Genomic DNA, 26,976 nt, shown 5'->3' with positions numbered 1-26,976 from the left:
ATATAAAAATAATTAAATTTACAATCAGAATAACTACTGAACTGATTTATATCAATATATATATGGTAGATGGTCTCGAGACGTCTACTTTTCAAATGTTAATCTTTATGGGAGAAGTTAGTCCAAAAAACTGCTTGATATATTTGGTGACTAATTAAGGCTAATTGTTTTATTTATCTTCAAACCACAACAGTATAATATGTATATTATTAGTTCAGTGACATGCTTCAAGCGTGTAAAACCTAAATCCTAACTAAGAAACATCTATTTGCAAGTGCAAAAAACTTTTGATTTGACTTATCAAGAATATGTCGAATAAAAGACGAAATTGTATTACATTGTATTTAATAAGATAGAAAATTTTACGTCGTATTATGAGCACAAGAATTACTTTTACATTTACGGCTTAATTTTGTTATAGTATTTAATTCAGCGACGCTCATACCATTTACAGAAACAAAAGCCAACTTTTAAATTAACATTCAACGTGAATTTGCATTCACTTCTAAAAATATTTTACGACATAATTTTCAAGAAATTTCTTGCTCATTATAATAAATTTAACTTATTAAGGCTAATTAGTATACGAAATCAATTTACAAATTAAAATGAAGTTACATAAAGTAATACTTTCTTCAATAAACTTAACATTATTTACGTATTATAATGAAATCACATAGCTAGGTACTTACACCTAATTAAACTAAAATTGCCTTCGTTATTTTAAAAACTAAATAATAAATAACACAATCATAATACCAGTCGCAAATTAGCATTAATATAATCTATAACATACAAAGAATATTAACCTCGAAATTTCAAATAAAGTATAGATTTTGGTGACAATTCCGTACAACGGCGTGTTAGGTTAGCAATAAAATTTATCAATCGTATAATTCTATTACTTTACAATACATCATATCTGAACTATAAATAACTTGTGATCAAAAATATAAGAAAACATTTTTTCATTTTATTCATTATTTGTTAAAAGAATTGCCACCAATGTATATAAAATATATGAATATTTTAATAAAATTTGGACGTAATCAAAACACTGCACAAACAAACCATATGAGATCTTTACGAAAACCCAATCACTTTCGAATACATACAATACTTTCTAACGATCTTACTTAAGCTGAACTAATAATACTTTTTTCGTAAATATTTAAATATTAAGCAATCCTGTTTCATAAATTATTGCATCAGCGTCTCATTATATCCTCTATGCTGAAACCTTTTTTGGGTCTATTTGCTTGACTTGTGCCTGCTGTAGTATGTGTAGGCTGTATGCCCACAATGTTCTTTATACCATTAGCAATTGAGCTTGTACTCAGGTTATCAGTTCCGTTTCCGTTGCTGTGACCACCGTCTATGGAGCTTGAAACGCTTGTAGAGGTACTTGGCGCAGTATCTTTTGGAGGCGTTGGTTTTACTATTAAGTCCTGAGCCACTGTTTGCTGTGGACCTAAAATTGTATGTGTCATTGAACCGTAAGCAACTTGCGGGTGTGGCGGGGGCAAAGGTATGCCATACTTATGATAAGACATACCCATTATTGGCGGCATGGTGACCACGATATCATTATTACTTATTGGTTGACGAGGCATCGACAAATTTGTTGGTTCAGGCGATCGGGTCCTGTATATAGGAGCACACGTTCTAATATTATCCCCTATGTCAGGTGGATGACTTCTCTTTCTAAATGGGCTTAAAAACATACTAGAAGGCCCTGGGTCAATAGACGGGCTTGCCAATTGACCAATTTTAGATGGATCAGGAGGTTGCACTTGATGCAAGTCTCTTCGAATCTGTAGCTGAGGGTGTCTGACTGGAGGGTCTGGTATATCAGGATAGCGCATTTCTTTTTCTATTATTTCCTCGGAGGAATATTTTCGATTCTCATAACCATCCATTGATGACATTCGATGTTTGTCTTGATGCTGAGGCCTCATAGTGTAAGGACTCGCTCTATTTGTCTGTTCATTGTGGTGGCAATGGGTTCTTTCCACACTATGTGGTGGTGGAGACAACCGTCGCGGGCGTTCTTCACTCTGTTCTCTACTAATGCTTTCGACTGAAGAAGATCTTGCACGACGCACTGGGGAATGTTCTGGAGATGACAAATCAGGCTCTTCATCATCAAAGCCAGGTTCAATTGGTGATCCAGGTCGACCAACATCTTCTTCGCCGACGTCGAGAACGTCTCCTGGAGGAATGTCACCGACAGCGTGGGTTAAAGCATGTCGTCGTAAATCACAATTTCTTCTAAATACCTTTCCGCATGAATTGCATTCGTAAGGTTTGTGATCGGTGTGTGTTAGAAGATGTGTCTTGAGATTCGAACGTTGATTAAAGCTGCGGCTACATACTGGACATTTATGAGGAGATTCCTCCATATGCAATATCTTGTGAACCGCCAACGTCCTGGACTGACAGAAGCCTTTTCCGCATTCTGTGCATTTAAACGGTTTTTCCTTTGAATGAATATATCTGAAAAGAAGAAAATATGATATGAGGTTTTGGTTATAATTTGCGATTATAATGAACACCGCTCTCTTAGATCCATAAGTAGTATTTATCAACAATAAAACACTTGAAGCAATAAAATTCCACGAGTTAATTAAAAGACTGGCGATGGGTGGAGTGGAAACATGCTTGATTTTAACTTGCTATAATGGCTATTAACGATATTGCTTTGCAAAATCTTGTTAGTCATAAAACGAATTACATTAACAACATATTTTAGAGTTCATCGTACGTTATACGTTTAAGAATAGTTAAAACATTGTCTATATGTTTTTGTAAGATGTTATCAAGACAATGTCACAATGTTACAAGTAACATTGTGCGACATCATATATTAAATCCAGCGACCACTATTCTGCGCACACCTTGAACGTGATCCGAGTAATTTGAGACTCAAGGCAAGTCAGACGTTGTAGCAGTGAGCCAGTTTTGGTTGAGCTCACCAAAGCTTACTGGACGTTTAATTAACATATGGAAGAGGTTGAACCACAGCTCTCATTTATTTGGTTTCATTCTAAGTTCCAGTTCGTCCGAATCGAATTACGTTAAAAGCATTTTGTAGCCAATCGCTTCGATTAATATCGAGGCTCCATCAAATAGCCTTAGAATTTTTTTGCAAATAAGTGCTATGTTATATTGTGTTTGTAAGTATTGATTAAATATAAATCAGTGTAAATGTCTATACAGCTTTATTTTACGCCTTCAGGTTATCGTAAGTATTTATGGTAAACATAATATTAATTTTAATTCGGCACCACAACATTGAGAACACTTAAATTTCGTATCATCTAAAATCAGAAACTTTACAAGTCTTGTTACTTAGCAAAGGCAGTTACATCAGGATCATTTAGCTTAATATGTTCAAGACTAACCTAAATTGTGTTAATGCAGCCTTAATTACTGAAATTATGTTTAAGATTTTCGAGTATGCAATAAAAATAAACACTGAGGTCGCTAAGCACACGTTTCATGTTAATGGATCTTAAAATTCTTGGTCGCCGTCCGAGGAATGCACCGTGTAAATAATATATCATTACTATCATGGACCACGCTTGAAGATAAATAAAATGGACTTAATGATCATATGTCTCAAATTACAGGCGTACTGGCTATCGTCAAAATAACGTTCGGGCGTCTTGTCAGTTAAAATCCTCTGAACCACTTTTTACCGGAAGTAGCTAAAAGATACTATTATACTTATTGATAGATTAAATTTTTCTTCGTTAGCAGGTAAGATTTACCTGCAGCCTAGATAGATTTATATCTATTTGCTTGTTAATGTTCGCACCACATTTGGTTTTTTCTATTGGCGTGCAAACGTAGTCTGCTCGTTAAACGGTGTGTGTTACTTTTGGATTTAAATACTAATACGAATTTGATATTTTTCGTATACCTCCGTTATGTTTCTCGGCTTACAATTTCCGTAATTGAATAAAGTAATGGAATTAAAAAGTAATATTCATTTGAATCGCGAGAATCACGCGAATATAAACGAATGAAATGACCGGTTCTAGACGTCCAGGAACCGGTGATTCTAATTTGAATGGTTTTGAGTCTCACGCTCGAGGATAAATATTAATATGAAGATTATCGTGAATACTATTTTACAGATTAAGCTGGGAAACGATGGTTAGTTATGGGTTATGGCTATAATTTTATGAATATAACTATAGTTAAGACTAGGAGCAGAGTTTATCGACTCTTAACACCTAGGATGTTTAAGAAGTTTACATATGAAAAATGAAGCGAAGTAAACGAATATTTAGTAAGTAATATATTATAAAGTATTAATGAAGAAATAGCATTTTTATTTATTACGGATGTATATCTAAAAATAAAACTAGAGCCTCGAGTCAAACACCACAACTTAAAATCAAATTCCAATCGAAGACGATCCAATTAAATAAAATAGTTAATACTCGAATAGCCAATAAATTACGAAAATATAATGAACGACATCTCAATTCTAAAATGAATTAATACGAAGGTGGATTGTGGGTTTACTAGTCAGACAACTTAACATCAAAGCGACCGACAGATTTATATTAACAAGGCAATTACCAAGTTACTTTGAAAACGTAAGACAATTTCAACGCAAACATCCTGCGAGCTCAAACAAAAGAATTCTGATTAACATATATGTAATAATGAACATAAAGTATAAACAAATCTCTGTCAAAGTTATCTGGGATCGGAGACGTTAAAAATATAAGTAACGTCGCTTATACTTAGTGATAACGATCACGATGGACACTCATTCAGAATCCCATCAAGAGATTAAAAAAAGACTTAAAATTACACTCGATTCGAATCTGGCGCTAATGGCTTGCATTAAAAATGTATCTGATAGTGCCGGTATTATTTTTAGTAATTCATGGAAACTAGTTGTAAACGTATGCCAATTCAAAACATGTGCTTCTAAAAAATTTCATAATTGTTTAAATGTAACATGAACTTCGCAAATTATAGCAAAGTAGAGACTGATTATTAGTAGGTTATATTAAAAATAAAATACAGAATTTAAGCAATGTGTCTAGAGTTCGCCACGCGAAGTGTTCAAAAAAGGTTTAGGTCACTTGTCTGATCTAAAAACTGTTCAAGTACAAACTCATTGAGTCTTGGCATCGGAACTGGTTTGGTGTCCTGGTTTTACAATCTGTTTTGACAACGCAAATATCAAGTTTTTTAGGCTTAAGTAATCGGGATGGTCTAAGCAATTCGTTTTGACCCTTGGGTGTCACAAGGATTAATATAATAGCCGGTTTCTTTCTTAATATACGTAGTGAGAATATTAAGACAGATGGATTCGCATTTGTCTAAACCAAGACATCTTTACTTATTTTAGGTTATTAGAAGTATGTGTATGACATCATCATAGACCTATTTAAATTCTTGTGTATCTTTTGCTTTTTTAAAGAGGTTGAAGTCGAATTGCGGCAAGTCTCAAAATGACACAATTTTATATTCATTTCTGTATGTATAGAACTAACTTCTTGTAATTGAAGCATACAATAAAGTGAAACAAAATTAAAAAGTGATCATTTTTTAACCATCATGTATTGGATCCGGGTCAGGAATAGTTTTTTCTAAACTTGATCGCGAGTTTCGATTGCAAGTGATTGGTAAATTTATAGAACTACAATGATCTAACTCTCTGGAAACATTATATAAAGTAAGTTTTAATCAAAAACAATAATTGAATTATTTTAAAATTCTTTTAGTAAACAACATTTCATTATCTAAAAATATGTTTCGTTTGAAAAGGGAATATAATGCGAATATAGTCACGGATAATACATACTTTTCATACATATATAATGAAAACAGCACATATTTGTAACTATGAAAAAATGGACGAATGGAATTATATCACATTAACAGTACTATCTGTACAATGATACGCTAGACTCAAAGTTTACAAGCACAATTTGAAAACTATAATCAAGGTTTATTTTAGCTTTTTTAGGTTAAGGTTTTTATACGTTAGAATCCCTCTAAAACCGATTTCGAAAGAAGGTTTAGAAATCTACGTACACTAATGCATTATTTTTGGCAGTTTTAAAGTTTCATATTTACAAATTATAAAAAAATATACACTATATTATAGTATATAGTAAACTTTATAATGCATATAATGATACCTTATTGTACATTTTCTTTCTTAGTAAAGAGAGCGATGCGGCCGCTGTAAGGAATGTACAAAGGTGAGTGACCTCACCCTCCCCGCATCCACTCTATCTCATAGATTGATGGCGAAGCTCTTATCGACTCATACTGTAATTAGTTATCCTATTTGCATATACGAACTATTAGTTAAATAAAAAAGTACATATGTCACAAGTGAAACTTCTTCGTAAATTAATTATTAGAGTAAAAACCCCAATAGATGATCATGTACCATATGATGATCACTCCATGTATGTCTATTTACTCTGTTAACACTGTATACGTGGTAATGATGATAAAAAAATCTACATACATACAAGACGTAATGCGACAGAATTTCCATCTGAAGTTCTAAATTCTAATATGTAACTATTAAACGAATATATCGTGGCGTGTATTTTTTCTTGATCACCCTTTCTCACTCTCTCTCAATCGGCCTCAATCGCTCTCTCTCCCTATTCTTCGACAAAAATGCTGCACATCTTCGTCACGTTCCGTAAAAATTTTACCATCACGCGCCTAAAGAAGTTTCACTTCAAAAAATACACTTGAAATTATTATGATCCAATAGCAGTGACATGATGAAATCCAACCGCTGCGAAATGATTTATTTGTTTACGTAGAATTAAACATCTGATGTGCATTGCCTCTGTACCAGACATTATTAATTATTATATATTTTAAAAATGTCAGACTTAATACATTCACTTGTCATGGATATAAAAAAGCATAAAAATTTATAAGTCAAAACTGATTTAAGAAAAGTTGTAATTACAAAATAAAGTACAATTGTGCCAAAACTGTCCCATGTAAACCGTTACTTTAAAATTTCCTTAAAATGTTTATTCACGCTTCCTTGGACATAACACATTTAACACACGCAATAAATAATATATAATTTATTCAAATCCGACTTTAATTAAAAATGGAATTCCTTTGTCGGAATCTTTAGCTTCTATACATAAGATCGAGTAATACGAATCAAGTTCAGGCAAATGTCAACTTCATTATGTAAATCATACTGAATTTGAAAGTGAATACAAGTACAGTAGCAGCACGGTAAACATAAATTTACACTTTATAGTGTAATGAAGTTACCTAAAACTGATAGGGCTTACTCAACATCCAATGCTATTAACACTTTAAGGATTTTTTACTAGATACACCTAGGTTTGAAATCGCCTTCAATTGTTTTAATAATACAATATTAAAATTAAGAACTTTTTACACCTTACCGATTAAAACATACGAAGCAGACGTAACGAAAAAATTGGTACGATTAATCCATTGGTTGGAAAAAGGACGGAGAATGTGAAGAAAAATATTATATGCTGTAATTTATGATGTGCGTTAAAACCTGGATAATTAAGCCAGCTAATTCTAGAAGCTTCCTGAGTCCTTCACAGGCTTCACGGAACGATCTCACTGCTCCGAGCTGTTATACTATGTATTATATGTTAATTTATAGAAATATATAAATAAAATCTATTTAATCATGTACGGTATTCTTTCCATCATACAATGTTAGAAAGGGACAATATACTGCTCTGCCTTTTTTTTACGTTACAGGAGGCAGACGAGCAGGAGGCTCACCTGATGTTCAGTGACACCGCCGCCCATGGACAATCGCACTGCCAGGGCTCGCAGGGCTCGGCCTTTTAAGAATCGGTACGCTCTGTTCTTGAGTTTCGGAAATACTTCAGTGGGCAGCTGGTTCCACATCGTGCGTGGCAGAAATTGCCTTAAGAATCGCTTAGTTGTGGAACGACGGAATAATTATAATAGCAATATTCTTAATACTGTTAAACTTCTGACGTGTTTTGTAAACATAATAATAATAAGTAATAGCCCTAGTATCTTTAAAGTATTGAGAGAAGCTTAGTTATGATATAAAACAGGAGAAACGGCTTATGTTAATACTAAATAATGTATCCGACATCATAAAAGCCGTAAGCAACCGTCCAAGCCCACGCATCGCTTTATCTACACAAGTGAGCTGTAGGTCGATTTGTTGTTATGCTACTAACACGACAAAACGCCGACTTTCTGTTAATTAGCATTAGAATGGACATGTGCTGCCTGAAGAATACTATCTGACTTATGCAAAGTTTGAAAGATTCGGGCTTTTGAAAGTTACGGAAATTTAGGCTACAATGCGGTGTCCAAAAAAAATATATTAGTGGCGCTAAAAAGTTTAATAGCAGCATAAAAAAGTGTTCCATACGTACATAGCTACAAAAAACGTAAATAAAAAAATCAGTGGCGCTACAGCTTCTTTAGGTCTTGGGCTCAGATTTCTGAATCTGTTAGATGATCATTTTTTTAAATCTAATAGGCAAGTAGGTGATCAGCCTCCAGTACACACGTCGTCGACTTTTTGAGTCTCAAACAAGGTTTCCTCACGATTTTTTTCCTTCACCGTTCGAGCAAATGTTAAATGCGGTGTCTAAAAGCTATTTGAAATTCTTGTTATTAATAAAATATGTAATTACAAATTACTGATTGATTCAAGGTAAAGGCATATAAATCCTTTGAAAAATCAAGACATCCTTTATACTGAAATTCGTTTCATATACTTTTAGTAGCTTAGATATTCCATGACCGGAGATAAACTTCATCCTGTGGGTTGAGTTACAAAAAATATCAACGTAATTTTCCCTATCCAAAAGAAAAGAATCTAGCATAACAATCCAATGATTTCAAAAGTAAAATATTTGATAAACAAAAATAATATATATAAAGGATTTATAAGAGCTCAAGAAATCCTTTATCCTGAAATTCGTTTAATATTTTAATTATATTCACATTTAGTAGCTAATATATTGCTCGAGTCGGTAATAAACTTTGTAGACCGGAACATAAATAAACCGGTAGAGTTAGGAAAAAAAATCTTCAGATGTCGAATTAACCCCATCGAAAACTACACCTATTTTAAATGGTCTGTTTTCCGTTTCACAGACATAATTATCCAATGATTTGAAAACACAAATACTGGTTAACAAAAATAATTTAAGATTGCAAAATTATAAATTTGAACATTATTTGTCTTATCTTAAAGCTTATTTATAGCTTAAATTTCCATTTAAATGGGCAAAAAAAAATCACTACGATTCTATCGTAAATAAAAGATTCTATACGACTTCTGAATAACTCTGTAATGTCTATATAAGCCAAGTAGCAAACCGTTTACAAGTATATGACATATGCAAATGAGACAAAGCGAATATGAATATTATTCGCAACAACTTAGTAGCTTAACTAGGGTTATCACTTTTAAGACTCATTAAGAGCTATTTTAAGTATAAATAATTTATATTGGTCATGCACACAACACATTACAGTTAATAATAAAGATATTTAGAACACACATTGATTTAACGGTATATTGAGATAATTAGTATTAATGAAATTGCCAACCCTGCACATACTGGTGTTTTATATGACGCCATTTTTTGCGCTTTAAAGTTTCAAAAGAATGAGACGTCAGGAAGCGAGTTTTTTTTGGTATAATGGCTTTACGTAAGCGACTGTACATTTGGAATAAAGTTTAGCATTTTTGTACTTAACGGTACAAGGATTTTACATGGGGTTAAAATTAAATTTATTGATTAAGGCTTTTTAGGGAATTATCAAAAAGGTTAGTCGACATCACAGGAGAACGAAGAGCTGGCAGCTACCTCGCACAAAGAATTAGTCTAACTATTCATAGGGGGAACGCTGCCAGTATCTTCGGAACCTTGCCTAAAGGGACTCCTTTTAATAATATTTTTTAATATGTAATTAAATTTTAAGGTTAGTTATTAGGTATATTTTTATGTAATATGCTATTTGTTTTGAATAAATGAAATATGTTATATGGAAAAAAAATATGTAACATATATTAAATAAATAATAATTGATTGTGAAGTCTAAGTATATATAAGGCTTTTAAGTATTGTATTGCTTGGCAAATCATAACGAAAGAGCGCCGTCATTACTTTCCATTTTCACCTCGAAAAAAGTTAATCGAAAAATGATAAGGTCCCACAGTCGCATAGTTCGTTCCATCATTTATTTTGTGTTGTCATAAAGAAATTTTGTGTTGGTCGCGGCTTATAAAAAGTCGAACCCGAAGTTGGACAGGTACGTGGACAAAAAATAAATGGAAAATACTAATGGAGTGAGGCGAGCGTGTAGTGTTTAGTGATGGACGTTGCTTGGTATTTGAATCTATGAATATGTGGTTCAAATAATTACAAAAGCCACAATAGAGAAAGATTGAAAACACAAAGTTTGAGGATAAGTATTAGGAAGCGGCGCTAAACAGTAAAAGAGTGCAAATATACTTATGTAGTTTTCATTTGTATGTAGTCGTCGGTTAATAGTATTTTTAAGTTATTTGTTTTTAGGGTACAGGAAAAATATCATTTATAAAACAAATCACAGGAAAAATATAATTTATACTAAGGGCCAAAATCAAGAGAGAAACATGAGAGACTACTAATTTATTATTAATTACTATAATATTTGTTAGATAAGAATGTTAGAATAAGGGTCGGTACAATGTAAGGGATAAAGTACCAAATAACAACTATGCAACACATAAAATATTCGGAAGATAGAAGTTCCAAATAAGAAACTTCGGGTTTAATTGGATAGCGCTATCTGACAGTCGTGCAACAATAGTGTTTATCCAATAAGTAATAAATAGCTTATTTGGAACTTATCCGGACATTGTGAAACAGACCCTGATTATAATAAACCTATGTATAATAATCGTTATAAAATCATTTTAAACTAAAGATACGAAAACGCTGGTATTAAAAATGTTTTATACGTCTCCGTAAAAAATGTTATGACCTGGCATTTGGTATATACTATGGCGCGGCCAAGCCGGTTTGTCAGTGTGGTCGGCGTCCAAGTGACTTAATGGGAGCGACGGCTTGCCACTGCCTCTTCACACTCAATTTCACCTCTGACTGACGCAAACATTCATTGCACTTACTTGACTCACCGTGATCAGGTGCGTTACTTCACGTAACCAAAAATCTCGGCTTAGCCAAATCACATACAGATAAACGTTTGACGTTTTAAGTGCTTCGATGCCTTAATTAAAAATGCAAGTATGGAAAAAACGGTGGCGCCGCCTAAAAAAATTCGATAGTTGATACCGAACTTGAGCGCGCACGACTGATTCCGAAACACAATCTAATTTTTCAATCTGCTTGTGAAACTCGATATCAACATTTTGTTAGTGTTCTAATATTCTTTGATATGCTCGACTCCCCCCATCGAGACCTTGTTTTAACTGAAGTATTTCCGAACCAATTCGACTTAGGGTCCTTCAAGAAAAGAGCGTACCAATTCTTAAAAGGCCGGCAACGCACTCGGGAGCCCTCTGGCATTGAGAGAGTCCATGGGCGGCGGTATCACTTAACATCAGGTGAGCCTCCTGCCCGTTTGCCCCCTGTTCTATAAAAAAAAATAGAATGTTCCAACATCTTTCCCACGTTGACAACTTGTTTTATTTCTCTTCCATAAACTCATTAGACGAGATAAGATTACTGCGTAAAAATATCAACACGCCTTCATTCCAAAAACACCGCTGTACGTGACTAACTTAAAGTAGACAGCATTACATTGTCCGGTGTAAAGTTGTTTTGGAGTTACGGAGAGATTTTTACTATTAGATTGACCAAGCGAGCGCAGTTGATTCATGAGCGTCTCCACTGGCAATTATATCGAAACCTCTTGATACCATTAATCATGTATTGATGTATGGTACCAATTATACTCGGAATCCTTCATCCAATTTTATATCTTGAGAGCCTGATGATTTATTACGAAGTAATTAGGCCAACGGAGTAGTCTTAATTTTTATAACAAATCCAGTTTCAAACCTATGCGATTGGGTATAAACGTTGATCGAAACATTTATTTATTACACGCGAACGTGTTGTTATTTAAATGGTCGATTTCAGATAAATACAGTGTAATAACTGCTGATTAATCAGTCTAAAATACGAACTAACAAGAACGATGAAGGAAATACGGACTATATAATTTATGTGGGTTAAAGTTAGATCAGAGTGTTTTAATTTAAAATCAATTGCGCCATTTCAATTCGCAGCAAAACCTCTAATTCTATATTTAAAATTCAAGTCCCATGACTATACTCACCTGTAGAATAGTAATTGATGAACTGGTTTCATACTAATTTAAAAATTCTATTGAAAAGGTTATATATTTTACTATTAAATATCCAATCTCCCATAATATCAGCTTGTACGTGCTTAGAAGAGATTAAAGGCTCTACTCAGGCAGCGGTAATAAATAACGCGATTATTTCTTTTCAAAACTGGCTTCGTCTGAGATGATGTTTTTGTGAGAATTTCAAATCTGGGAATTAAGCTTTACCGTTTAATTTTGTTGAATACTTTTTGTCTATTTAACTTTCTACCTGCGTACCTATTAAGGCTTATTTACCTAGATTATTTAATTTATTATTGAAAAATATGTCTTCGTCCCCGTTAAATAACGACTTATTTATTGTTATTTTATATTTTTATTCAATTGTAATAAAAAAGTGCAAAGTTTTTCTTTAAGATGATTTTGAAGAAATATTTCCGTGCATAATTTTTACCGACACAACAAATACATAGATTGCAATAAGTTAATTGCAGTTGTTATATAGAAGTAGAAATTCCAATTTTAAAATTATTCCAAATTTAAAAACATAAAACCTTACAGAAAATTCTTACTCGCGTACAAGGTCAACCAGTTGGGAGGGTTTCGTTTTAAAGCCATGGATGCCTCCAGATACCATCTTAAAGTTTTTTCTATGCTTCAAATATCTCTTAAAACGTTTCGATCTGATAACAGTTATTAATCTGGTACGTCATAAAATGAGAGAGACATGTTTTTTTTAAGAGTATTACTCTGACATGTTTTTATGTAGTTGTTTAAGTTATTTATAATTATTTTTTTCTTTCCAGAACTAGATTAATATCGTTCACTTGGCTGGCATTACACATATTATTAATTTATTTCGTAATCCTACAGCTAACATAAATTATGTATAATTACAAACTATATGAAGTATACAATTATAAACTATAGAAGTATATAAGTATAGAAGAAGGAATACATGATACATTTTACTAGAAAAAGATTAAAAAAAGGGAAAACAAAAAAAAGTATTTAATACATTTAACTAATTGTGATTCAATTTATTTAACTAAGCCTAATTTGGTTGTTGTGTGATGGTGTAAAAGTGTGGGTATGTACGTAATGGTGTGTATGTGGGGTGTGGTCATGATGTAGGTGATTTTGCGCTATGGATATTTTTTAATACATTTTTTAACCACATTCCGCGATAACCTAAACAAGTCAAGGCTTAAATAATGGTCATTGTATGTCCGAGCTGCGCGATACAAAACTGAGTTTAGAATTATGCCTAAGGCCTTCGAGTAGATATAATATAATACTTTTTGGAATTGTAAAAGAGTAGATTTTCTACATTAACAGCAGGGAAATTTCCCATTATTGTTTATATATAGTACTACCACACAAAAGTTTTAAATAAAACTCTGGAACTCAAAAAAATATTGACAAAGGGAATATAGTGTCGTTATAATATTTAATTTCATACGTTAGTACGTCATCAAAAATATCATCAGACTGCTTTGACTTTACATGAAATTAATATTAATTATATTATAGGATTTAAATTTCTTTTTAATTAAACTTGATTATTAAAAACATTAGGAAGATTCAAGCTTTCTATCGTGTAAGCAATTATAATTTAATTAGTTAATAAAGTGAATGGATATTAATTGATTTTTTTGGATTTTAATTTCTATATTTCTTGCTAAAGCAAATACAGTAGGTAATTTGAGATAACTTCTTATGTTTTCACTATTGATCCAAAAATTAATTTGCAGGGACATCTATAAAATATAATAGCCTATCAATCATATCTAAAATTAATTAAACTTACTTTCTGTCGTTAATGAGTGTGCTTGTTTATTTATATGAATAAAGTTATTTTGATTTTGACTTTTATTTGAGTGGTCACAGGTGCCTGACAGACGTGGTTGATTTGGGTCTAAGACATGCCGGTTTCCTCACGATTATCACAATCCGTACGCGCAAGTATTCAATGCAAATAGAAAAGCCATTGGTTTGAATTGTTTTAAATATATTTTACAAACTTTAGTACTTAAAAACTCTACATGAATAAAACTTTTAATATGTACAGAATGTAAAAAGCTCAAGTAGAATTCTAAAAGATTTTGTTACCAAAGTTATAACACTTAAACATATATTATGCCATATAACTGTATGTCTGTGTCCCCATGAAATATAAGACAACGTTTATGATTAATGAACAGAAAAGTCGCTTGGATACATTTCAACGTTCATAAATAACAATGGAGCGTTCGAATACTTTTAAACTTGTTTTTGAGGTTATGTTAAGAGAAAAAATAAGGGCCTTGAATGCCGTTACACTTGTATTTGTATGAAAAATAGTGAAGACTTAGTTTTTTAACTATTAAGTAAGGTGTTATGTAAAAGGCCTTTCAGGAAAAACATATGTTATTTGAAGGAAAATTTTGGTTAAGTATTAATTTAGGTTTTCATACAAAAACTTTTTTATCTTAGTGTAATAATGAAGGTTATGATAGTTAATTAATTAGAAATTACTTTGAGTCAGTTTCATAGCTAGATGTATTACCTACCCACAATAACTCAATGTGACAAGTTCCAGCAATTTTCTCTCAAACATTTTGGCGATAGTGTCCAAAATGTGATTCGATTAGCATTAGATAACTGACCAGTTTCAATTTAGGCATTTATTCTTTCCATTCCTCGTAGATTCTCTAATAATTACAATATTCATATACAAATACTGTGAGATGTTATGTCAACATAAATATTCTTGGGACGCAAAGTCGTATGTTTGTTCGCGGACCGGTCACTGTTTGCAGAGCCTCTCGACACCACTCAGAAATATTTTGAACTGAGATCTCGAAGCACGGAAGAGTTTAAGTTTTTTATTTTGAAAGCTCTATGCAGCACACAGATTGACTATTCAACATTAGTGCCATTGTAAAGTCGTCTTCTTTAAATATTTTAGATAAATTAATATAGAATAAAATCGTTATTTTCGGCCCTTTTTATCAATTTGTATGTTAAGCCAAGCACGGGTGTATTTAAATTGTTTGCAGTATTCAGTAGAGTTTCTCAGTATAGAAACTCTTTTGGGTAGTGTACATACTTTTTCTAAAGACAAAAACTGGTTGTTCTGGAGGAGATTTTTTAAGATAAGGCGACTCAGCGTCTTTGTTCTATGTATTTCATTAACTTAAAGTTTCCTATTTCAAATCAGTTTAGGACAGGTTAGAAATAAAAGAATTCGGTACATTACAACTCACAGTACAAGTTGTATCTCACTATCCGTTTCACCATACCGGCTGTAAGTTTCGAAACTATATACAATGACACTTTATACCACAAACCACAAGTTTCATACCAACGTATCGCTACTTCAAGCTTAGCTTAAAAACTAGATTAAGTAGCGGAGAAACGTTAAATCGATAAGCATAAATTTCTACCCACACGACTTGTATGATTTGCTGTATCGTACCTAATATGGATGTTATAGAGGATTCATATTAGGATAGTTAAGCTTTTAATAAAACAGCTAATACTAAATGCAAAAAGAACCAGAAGCATCTATGCGGTATATTTTATTTTATGTATTTATTTATTAAAAATTTGTTACATTACAATATAAAAATTGAACATAATTAAATGAAAAATTCGAGCGTTCTATTCCAGGCAACCACTGTGAGTACAGGAAAAAAATGTAAAAATACATATATTTTAAAGAGACAATAAATATTTGAAAAAACTCTTGTGTCTGCTAAAATAAAAAATAATCTAGAAAGTTCGATATATTATGAACTATTAAGTAATAATAAATAAGAATATTTTACAAACATTGATAAAAATTTAGAAATTATTGTAAAAAGTAACTTAACGTAACAACACAAACCAAAGATAGGACAAAAGGTGGACATATTTATCAAGGTTTAAGGCTGTATAAGAATAAATACCGCGAAAACTTTCTGTTTTAACAAGTTCAGTTGATTAATGGTAGCGATCTTATCTAGAGAATGTTAATTGAAAGTTCATTTTATAAAAGTTTCTGTATCCTTACGGCCTTAATTTAAACAATTAAATAAAGTAAGTGTAAAAAGTTTCTTTACTAACTGCCACCCTCGATTAGTTCATGAAGTGCCAATCTAGACTCAATCATCTAAAAAATTCAGCATCATTTTTTGTGTTTTCATATCAGGTTTAGCGTTTCTGTATAATTTAAAAATCTCCGAATCAATATCACGCGAGAACCTAATTTGATTGCTTCGAATTTAGCAAAAAAATTCAACACGCAACCAGCAGAATAGAATATCCTTATATTGATATAAATTTAATCACCTCGCTTCACCAAGCTGGTTTGGTTCAATTTTCGAGCAATTTTAAATTTTAAAATTTTTGCGATTCTCCGATATCGGACACCCGAGGCAATTTATTGACTTAGTACTTTTTGCGATTTTTTTTGAGGCCGCAGGTGTAAGTGGCAAAAATTGTGTTTTAGTTGCGCAAGCGAGAACTTTCAAAAGCCACTATATCTTTCGCGCGATGTTTCAAGTTAATTATTCCACGAGTTTGGTCACGATTATTTCGAATGCAGGCTCATCTCTTCACGATATACATGTATGAGAAATTTTCTAATCAACGGATAGTAATTTGGAGGTTGTTGATCAACAATTTTAACGCAAACATTGCGTTGCCTAAGTGTTTTGTTTCGTAATAATTGTACGTATATAAAAGGTAAGTTATGAATATATATTCACGAAATTTAAAGGTTGTGTCGATTTAAGCCAGTTGCGTGACAATTCGAATTTCGCTCGGAGGCGAAATTTCTGAAATCGTTTTGACTGTTTTGAATATCAGACATTCTTACAATCGATTTAGTATAAATAATTCGAATGGGACCAAGATGATAATTTCTCAAGATATCCGTAGGCGAAACTGTTCTTGCGACTCAGTCCACCTGCCCACTTTGATTTATTATGGATTCAGTATTAATTTGATATCCCTTTTTGCTCCAGCCCCTTGAGCGATCGAAACGAGTAGGTACGACCAGTCCCCATTATATATGCTCTCAGACGACTCATAATTGCATATGAGCCGCGATAAAATATCTCAAGCAAATATAAACTCTATTTACATCGTGATTACATCTTTTAATTAATTTTTTATTTATTTATTGTTGTGTTGTAATAAGATTTGGATTGCTTTAAAGCCCTTATGGTGCGTTCGTGAATGTATATATATATTTTTTTAATACATAGACAATTGTTGAATTAGTTTACTGAAATACCTATAAAAACACAAGTTATATACAAAAGTTTTTAATACTGTGTCACAGCAGTATCGTAAAATATCAAAAAGGCTTTATTCACATGTAGGAAGTTTGCAGTCCCATGTGCCGTCCTTGAAGGGTCAAAAGCAGTCACGCATTTTATCTCCGGAGTTATTAATTATGCCTTAGTAATAACAGACATTATCTTGCGGTTTTTAAGGCAATCCGATACGAAAACAATGAAGCAAATGTCTCAGAACTTGACATCACCCGGTTTTTTTTGCGTTATGATTGACGTTACGATTAAGGTGGACAAATGTGGAATAATTGACGACAAGTTTTAATTTTCGAATAGCTAAATTCGAAATTCGAAATTTCAACTTTTTGCAAACAATTTGAAGCCCTACATTACATAAACAGAATACTATATTAGTAATGATTAATTCTGAAATAAAATGACTAAAACAGTCATTTCCTAAAGATATATAAATCATAGTTATACTACATATTATAAAGGTATGTAACGATATTGATATCTTGAAATTACTAAAAAATATGTTTTGTAGACTTTAAATAACTTGCCTTTTAAGAACTCTTTTGAATGGTTTGAATACCTATAAAACTTAGAAATTGTGGAAATAGTGAATTTAAAGTGTTTGTTAGTTTTGTCCGAAAAATAATAATTTTCCAATCCTATTTCGCAATACACAAAAAAATAGTTAATCGTCTATTGAGTTGCAACAAAGGAGATCTAGATGTTTGTAAAAAATGATTCAGTTCGGTAATACAATCATATTGAGTAACGACAGTAAAAAAAACTAAAACCTGAAATATGCAAACGTGTTTTATAATTTTATTCAACCTAGCTGACCCCGCGAACTTCGTTTTGCCTCAATATGTTTTTTTTACTAAGCCTACGTTTTTAGTAGCTATAAACGTATGGAACAATTTGTTATGCTAAATAATTAAATACATTTTTATATATAAATAAAAATAAATATTATAAATAACTTTATATTTATTTATTTATTTTATTTTATTTTATATATTTCCGTATTTACTCTCCACTAAAACTTCCTAAGTCTTCAAGGAGTAAATTCAAAAAACTACTTGTTTTCCAGCCATTCCTAGTCTAGCCGTCAAAATATAGAGCTTAGCAACATGTTGCGATTCATTTTTATTGATAAAGATATAACTTATCATTGTATGTCTAAATGCTTTGATAAAATGACGTACGTAGTAATTATATTCTACAAGCACCTTGTTCCATTTTCAAATGTATTATCATCGTAATATCGTTCTAAAGTATTGTTAACCAATTTATGCCGACTGTACCTAGTCCATTACCGCCGAGGCATCCAATAGAAATGGATGAGTCATCATTTTTAAACTAATTACAGGTACGTAAAAAACTAAATGCGAGACGAAGCCACGAGTATTAGGAATCATCAAAAACTACTAAGCCCGTTTCCTCTACGCTTGATTTTTATTTTTTATCACTGATTGGAAACCAGAATTATTTTATTGGATGGCAATTTAACTTTATCGTAGATTTCTTGACAGCTCACACGGTTGCCCGGATTCATTTTAAATATATAATTAGTGTTCTGTGCTTTGAAAATTTACATATAGATTAACATATTTTTGATACTTTAGAAAATATTGAACTATATACCTACATATAAATAATATTGAAATGTTACATGCGATACAAGCGATTTATAACAGTTAATTTATATGCTGTAAATAGTCTTGTTAAAAGTAATTCTTCAATAGGAAAATACGAACGCGAGTGTCCAGTTTTTATAGTGTAATAAAATAATTTGAAACGGTCCCGAGTCAACGAACTAGCTCATGAAATGTTTTTGTCAATCACCAGTGACACCAGCCTCCTAGAAACTTCTAAACAATCCCGATTTATTAAATCAAATTTAAATAAAACAATATCTATTATCGAAAATAGTTACACGTTTCTATCATGATGAAATTCTCAGAAAGCACATTTAAAAGCTTTATTAATGTTCTATTCCAAGTAGCGCAGCGGATGTGGCCACACTCGGCTTAACATCTGCAACTTGACTTACACAGACACCCAGTTACGTGCATGTTAATGTGCTTCTATGATCAGCGTTGTAGAAAATTAATACATGAACGGAATATAATTATCGCCAGTCTTTTAATTAAAAATAACAAAAACGCGCATAATTAAGCAATGTATTAACGTTTTTGCAAAAATGCGATTGAGATACGCAATCCTCATATCATTAAAGAAAAGAACAATGATCTTTAGATGTTTACAATAGTAGTAACTCACCTGTGATCGCGCAGATGATCTTGCCTCCGGAACGCTTTGCCGCAGATGTCACAGGAGTAAGGACGTTCATCAGTGTGAGTTCTCTCGTGTATTAGCAAATTGTAAGACTTTGTAAATTGACGATTACAGAATTTACAAATGAATTGTTTTTTCGGCCTCGAAGCTCTTCCTGGAGCTCTAAGCAGTCTTCTATCTAGATGTGGGTGCATCTGATGGGGTCCCGCTCCAGGCGGAAATAATCCCGCACCCGGAAAATTAAAAGTGTTGGCAGCTGTCGGTGAGGGTCCGGGAGCCCCAAGAAAAGCGCCAGGCGGACCATACATAGGAGGTTGTGATGATCCATCGGACATCATGCCATCAATCGATGGAGTTCTATGGTGGGGTAAGAGCATGGCAGCTGCGGCCTCTCTAAGAGCAACCTCTTTTCTTTTTTCAACCATCATCGCCATTAAATCGAATGAATTTCTTTTACTAAAATTACCGGGCGCTCTGTCCGGTGAACCCTTTGACTGTTCCGGTCTTTCTCGGTCGAGCATTCTTTCCCTTTCCATAATTTCAGACGGTATTAATGCGGGATGCATTTCACTCGGGTACATAACGGGATGCATTGCTCTAGTAGGTACGACGGGAACAAACGCTGATGATTCACGATGAGTAGCAGTTAAAAGAGTACCAGATGGTATCTGTCGATGATAAGGTAGAGGTGGCGAATCAAAATTTCCTGAATTACGTCCATTTGATGAAGACCTCTGTGCTCGATCCGCTGAGCTTGCAAGAAATTGGTCATGTCTCGATCGCAGTGGAGCGTTCACTGGACTATCAGGTACAGGGCGTGGTGTTGTAGCCCTTGTTACAACAGTTCCAGTGTTATCCGACATCACGTCTTCTAATCATCTGAAAATAAATAAAACAGGAATAAATATTTAATCATACGCGTTACCTATTAATACCTAATTAAAATTTAGATTTAAATAAATAATACAATGCAGTTACAATACAACATTTGCAAGGCCGATGTGATACCTATTGCTATTTAATAGCCGATGTAGAACCAAGCATATACGTCAATAAAACTATAGTTGTCTAACCGAATAGTCACGACACGCTTCAGCTACACTTGATTCTTATCTTTATGGCTTTCACTTATGGATCGTAAGACTGGCGATACGAACCCAGCTCTTATTCCGCACTTACTTGGCAGGTGTTGAGCATTTAGATTTATGGATCGAGAAACATGTTTAATTAGGTAGCTCTACATTGTTACTTCGTTATTAACATCAAAAGAGTCTCACGCGATCCACCTACGATCTTTCACAACGTGGCTATACTTTTAGCGGGTCTATAGCAATTTCCTTTGTTAGCCTTTCGAAAGTTTTATTATTCACAATTTGGATACTTTACGCTTTCAGAGACGATTGTAATAAAGTTTTAAAATCTGAGTTCATCATACCAATACTCTTATTATTTTTGTGCGGAGTTATGTAATTTTAATCTTTTAAGTGCGATTAATTCTTAATGAAGAAAGGTCCAGTGTTTTGTTATTTATAACTTTATAATTATGTTACTTCTGATGCTCATGAATCATTCATCAGTTTATACAGAATAGTTTCGTTTCTTAGCTTCTGGTGATATCGGGAAATGTTAATCACGACCGGATTTGAGCTCCAACAGATATTTACGTCTATGTTTGATATCTATCGACAGTTTATACGATACTTCTCATTTATAAAAAAATAACTTGTATAAAATATTGCCCTGTCACATATTAATAGCTTATTTTTAAGTTTAGGAAATTTTAATGAAAATAATTTATGTTTTAGATTTTATTAGGGACATATAAAAGTGGGACAAATGTTTGTGTAAGAGTAATAACATCACTGAAAAGAATGCTATTCTGAGATTTACGAGTTCCGAACTGAAATGAACATTATGGTCCGTGACAATAAAACATCACCCTTTGCTTAACATATGATGTTATTGTAAGGTTTCCGGTTTCCGTGTCCTCTGTTTACCAAGTAATACAAAGGTTTTTAAAAAAGAAAATTATACGAAATTGGTCTTTAAAATGAGCGGTAATATATATTTATTATATAAAATGTCTTTAATTACAAAATAGTAAAAAAACTTGCAGCAAACAAAGATTAATCTTAGAATCAATTTATTCAAGCGAGATGTAAAAAGGCGCACGGAGTCCACATTTCACTGCATGTTGTCCATTCTACCGTAAAAGCCTTTTGATTCTCTATCCTTTTCACTCTATTGGGTTCAATACACACCTCTCACTTTGCCTGATCGAGTTTCTACCATCTTACTTACTCTAAAGCTGTAAAACTACTTTTATCTCTTTTACTTTGAGTATTTCGAGATACGTACATTATAACGTAAGTAATAGTAAACTGTAATGATGTTAAAGTAATCTAGTGTAAATGATGGATGGAAAATCATTTGGATTTTACCAAAGACAGTAGGAATTATATGTTATTGTGATTAACAAATTAGAAATTAAGAACTTATAATCTTTTCTGTCATTCCTAAATCTATTCTAAGCCTTGCACAATCTCGTCTATACCTGGCTCGACTAATTTAAAATTTTAATGAGTTAGCGATAAGACTAATTTAACATTGTAATAATTTATGAAATCTATAACAATTTATGGATCGAGATCTTTAACGATAAACAGAATAGGTCGCAAAGAGCTGTTAATTCACACTGAATATTTCATTATGAACTAAATATTATTCATAAGTCAATGACTTGATGGTGATGTAACTGGTAAAATTAGTTTAGAGAAGATATTCATTTTGTACGACAATTCCGAAATTGTAGCAATATCTACACAAAAGTCTTCGAAATTCCGGGTACAAAAATTTAACAAAATAATTTTATTTGTTAAAAATACATCTCTTAGTTTTATTAATTAAATTGGTTGAAAATATACGAGGTCAGAAATAAACAAAATCAGATAATCTGGGATTCTCGGATCTTGTTCAAGCACTAAATCAACGCAACCTGTCCATGCTCCACTTCGTTAATTCGTATTTAATGGTCAGGGGTTGTTGACATTAGGTTTTGGAAATATTTTTGGGATTTAGAATCTTGAAGATATTGTTAAATATGTCACAGGCAGAACTTTTGACTTTGTATTTAATTAGATACTTCTATAAAACTAGTAAAATTTCATCTAATTTAGATTTGACACGAAATGAACTGATTTAATCTTGTATTTCACGCAACATTACATAGCTTTATCATATATAAACCTAAACTTTTGATTTCTTTCTTTTGATGTTTTTGAACGCAGTATACAGTTTGCCTATTTCGAATGTGTTATATGGAATATAATATTTTATGCGATATAGGAGCAAGTATAGGATGAGAGATAAATTAAATTATAAAAACTTACACGTAACATAAGTATGCAACTTAGAAAGTACAGCACTTGTCTAACATAAAATGCATTTCGCTACTAACGATTTCGTTTTTATCAATTTGACTGCAATCAACTTTAATGGTTGCGGCAAATATCAAAGAGATTTTAGGAGAAGTACTTCCCCACAATTATGATTATTGATTAGCTTATCTTTTAAATGCTTTATCGTTTATCGAAATCAAACGATGTACAAACAGTGAATTAGTATATGGGAGACAATTAGGTTTAGTTTTTACGTGGAATTCCTTTTTTTATGCCGCAAGGTTGGTTTGATAAATTACAACGGCATATGTTAGATTAGATTACATTATCTGTTAATGTACAGATTAACTACCATTTCTAGTAAAGAGCACGTTTCTACTGTTATAAGAACGCAGATGTTGACTCAAACCTATTCAAACATTTTGATAAGCAACAGCCTTCTATGGAGGATTTCCTAGATTTATACATGGGAAAGGAAATAATAGGTAGGTTTGTATATTGGAAATAGTAGGTAGGTAGGCTAGGCCTGGATTTTGTGACGTAAATAATTATGTAATTTCAACAGACGTCAAAAACAAATGACAATTTTAAAGTAGTATTGTTGTCTTTTAAATTGTTTAATTGTAATCGGTAAATAAGTTTTTTAGTTTCATTTTGTATCGGAATGCTTAGAAATTGAAAATTCTCTTTTAAAAAGCTTGATATACTTAGAACAAAAATAAGAACCACTATTTAGAATGTTGTGTGTTGTAGAGTATGGAGTAGCAAACCTAAAGCAAGATGTAATATGTGGGTCGATATATAAGTGTGATAAAGTAAGATAAATCAAAATAAATCAGAAGGAATCTTTCTACTTATCTGCCATATTAACTATATCTAGGAAAATTAATAAAAAGTCATGAGCATATATTTTGTGCTACTAAATTTGCACCTGCATGCCCCTACAGCTTGCTGGATGTTGTTTAACTATAATTTAGGCAATGCTACTGGGTTTTAAAGCAGATGTTAATATTAGAATAATTTGTAAAACCTTTGAAACACCTGCATATTTTATTAGAGCATAAAATTCAGCTGCCAATTAAACTGTTTGTTCTACAGTGGTAGCAATTATGTTTTTTTTTGTATCAAGTAGTTTTAATTAGTCATTTCTCAAATTAATTATGTTCAACCAAATTGCATGTTTATGTATTACTTTTTTATATGTACCTAACCTATTTGTAGTTTAGAAATGTACACATGGAATGTAATTGAGTCCTTTAAGAGATTGGTGCCTTTGTCAGGAATAGTAGAAGAATCGCCTGTAGCAGTAAGACCAGTTACAGTATCTAAACATTTTGTTTATTTTTGTTCTGTATGGTTTCTATTATCGACGTATAAAAAATATATAATAAATAATAAAAAGCTACGCCATCTGGCGGTCACAAAGTTTTTTTCTCTTTAATTTACAAAATAATATAGTATATTACAATCTGTTACATTAGAAAACCATTGTGGTTTGCATTAATGTAACCATAGCAGTCTTGTTTAGGAGCGCGACAAATGCATGCAAAAGTAGTTTTTTAATTTAGAATTTATGTTCGTTAGTGTTAGGCTGTTATGTGGTTGAGTAGACTATTTATTAGCCTCGGCAGCAAATACCGCATGTTCTCTCGCCATATACGTTGTATGCTCTCGATGTACAGAGCCGAACTTGCCTTACCTACTTAGTACTTTAGCCATGAGACATTTAATTTTATCCCCTACTGAAATTAAAATAAAATATGCGTTATTGTCTTTCTCAGTGCCGTTCACCAGAGATACCATATCTTGGCCACCTTGTCATTGACGGTAGTACTACAAAACGCGGTCGTTAACCGCAAACTCGAAACTCGTCGGTGTCCATTGCAAGTTAACGAGAAGTAGCCTTGTTTCATACCTACGACTTACAGCCTTCACTTTAAGTTTTGCGACTAATCTTCGGAGGTTTTATACCCTATTTTGTCACGATGTGCCTTAATGTTTCATGCGTTTATATTAAATAAAAAGAATAATCACAAAGCATATTTAATAAGCTATTACATTGTAATACAAATGAAGCCTCAACTCAGCAAATACTTTGCGCTATTAAATAAAAGATTAACATCTTATTTTTCTAAGAGATAATTATACAGATAATTATAATTACAGTAACACAGTGGCACGAGGCATTACAGAGAACAATAGTATTAAACCACAGACCGTTAAGGGTATCGTTTTCTTGGGTGGTTTAAAATTAATCGTTATTGTTTGTGTATGGAAGTCACATGTTCAAATAAAACAGGTAGCGACATAAAACGCACCCTGCCTGCCCAATTTATTCTACATCCGCTGTATTAAATTACATATTCTATTAAAAAATGGACTCACAAGTCGACGGGTCGTCCGATCGATCACCAGGCGCAACAACTCCCAGTAGTCAGGTAGTCGCCCACAAAGTTTACCAACCCAGGGTCCGCACTAAACAAAGCTTTGCAATTTTTTGTCACATTTCACAGTCTAACCGCAGTTGACTGCAACAGGTGAATAGGATATTAGTGGAGCACACAACAATAGGCGCACTGCACGGCCCATAAAACAGTTAATACACACAAAGTTGTTTAGTATATCAATCACGGGTACACATAGTTAAATATCACATCACCGTTCGTGTTTAGAGAGCACTGTAATCCACTCATATAGTTTTGTTATTGCACTAGATATCGTGGAGATAAGGTTGCGCAGGCGACGCGGCGCGCGCGTCGTTTGGGCAGAGTGCGCGTACTACTGTGCCTGCGTCGTCAGAGGCAGTAGCGCTCCTGTAGATCGCCCCGCCGCCCGCCGCCCGCCACCCGCAAAGCCTTCCAAGTTTTTACTTTGACATTAAAAAAAGGATACTTTTAGATTGTTTATTTTTCGTGTTAGTAGCTTATAACTTGTGTAAATTAACGCCGCCCTCGAATGGTTGATTCTGGATTTCGAATTATCGCATATATATTCTATTTATGATTAAAATAAATAACTAGGTTTTGGTTTCTATTGAATACAAAGCGTATTTATGTATAAAACTCAAAAGTGTATGATTTTTTAGGTCGAATATAAATATATAAATATTTAAATCATTTGAATATCCAAGCAATAATTGTCCCACGAAGCGGTTTACTTAAATTATTAAAACACATTAGGATATTTTTTATATTTTATTTACAACAAAATCTATATTTTTTACTCACATACATTTAAAAAATATCATAGTAACATAACACCCAATAATAAATAACTATAAGCATAAAATTTTTGAATTTATCGAAACACCCATATAAACCTAACAATTATTAAAAAGCAGTGATTTACGCTTTTAAAAAGCGCTTTATGATAACGTGTTTTATATTTAGCAATAATTTATACATAAAATTTTATGAATATTAAAATTACCAATGTGATTCGTCATTAATTTTTTTCTGAACACAATTACATAATAAATCTATGAATTAATCAAATAATGTCTAATAATAACGTGCATTATAATTTCATTACTATAATATATTCGATTTTTCACGTTCAGTAATACTTTAAAACATTCACTAATGTAAAAGGATTTCTATTCTAAAAAGCATTTACGAAGTCTGTTAACAAGTCTTTTT

The 26,976-nt window shown here is 32.5% G+C and overlaps 1 protein-coding gene across 2 annotated transcripts; it reads right to left on the bottom strand.

Annotated features, from left to right (window-relative positions):
* Window positions 1–337: 337 nt before the first annotated feature.
* On the bottom strand, window positions 338–26,126 carry LOC110995033 (protein bowel). Of its 2 annotated transcripts, none has more exons than XM_022261993.2 (3): window positions 25,724–26,126; window positions 19,926–20,819; window positions 338–2,496 (listed from the first exon to the last, which is right to left on the bottom strand). In XM_022261993.2, exons 2-3 carry the CDS (start codon window positions 20,801–20,803, stop codon window positions 1,209–1,211), a joined length of 2,166 nt encoding a protein of 721 aa, XP_022117685.1. In that variant the 5' UTR covers window positions 20,804–20,819; window positions 25,724–26,126; the 3' UTR covers window positions 338–1,208. The 2 variants fall into 2 exon arrangements, with proteins under 2 accessions (XP_022117685.1, XP_022117686.1); XM_022261994.2 differs by lacking the exon at window positions 25,724–26,126 and adding an exon at window positions 23,330–23,355.
* Window positions 26,127–26,976: the final 850 nt, after the last annotated feature.

This window comes from Pieris rapae, chromosome 21 (assembly GCF_905147795.1).
Source record: "Pieris rapae chromosome 21, ilPieRapa1.1, whole genome shotgun sequence".
Classification (NCBI taxonomy): domain Eukaryota; kingdom Metazoa; phylum Arthropoda; class Insecta; order Lepidoptera; family Pieridae; genus Pieris; species Pieris rapae.
Note: the sequence above shows the minus strand (reverse complement) of the source record. Positions and strands in the feature narration are given on the sequence as shown.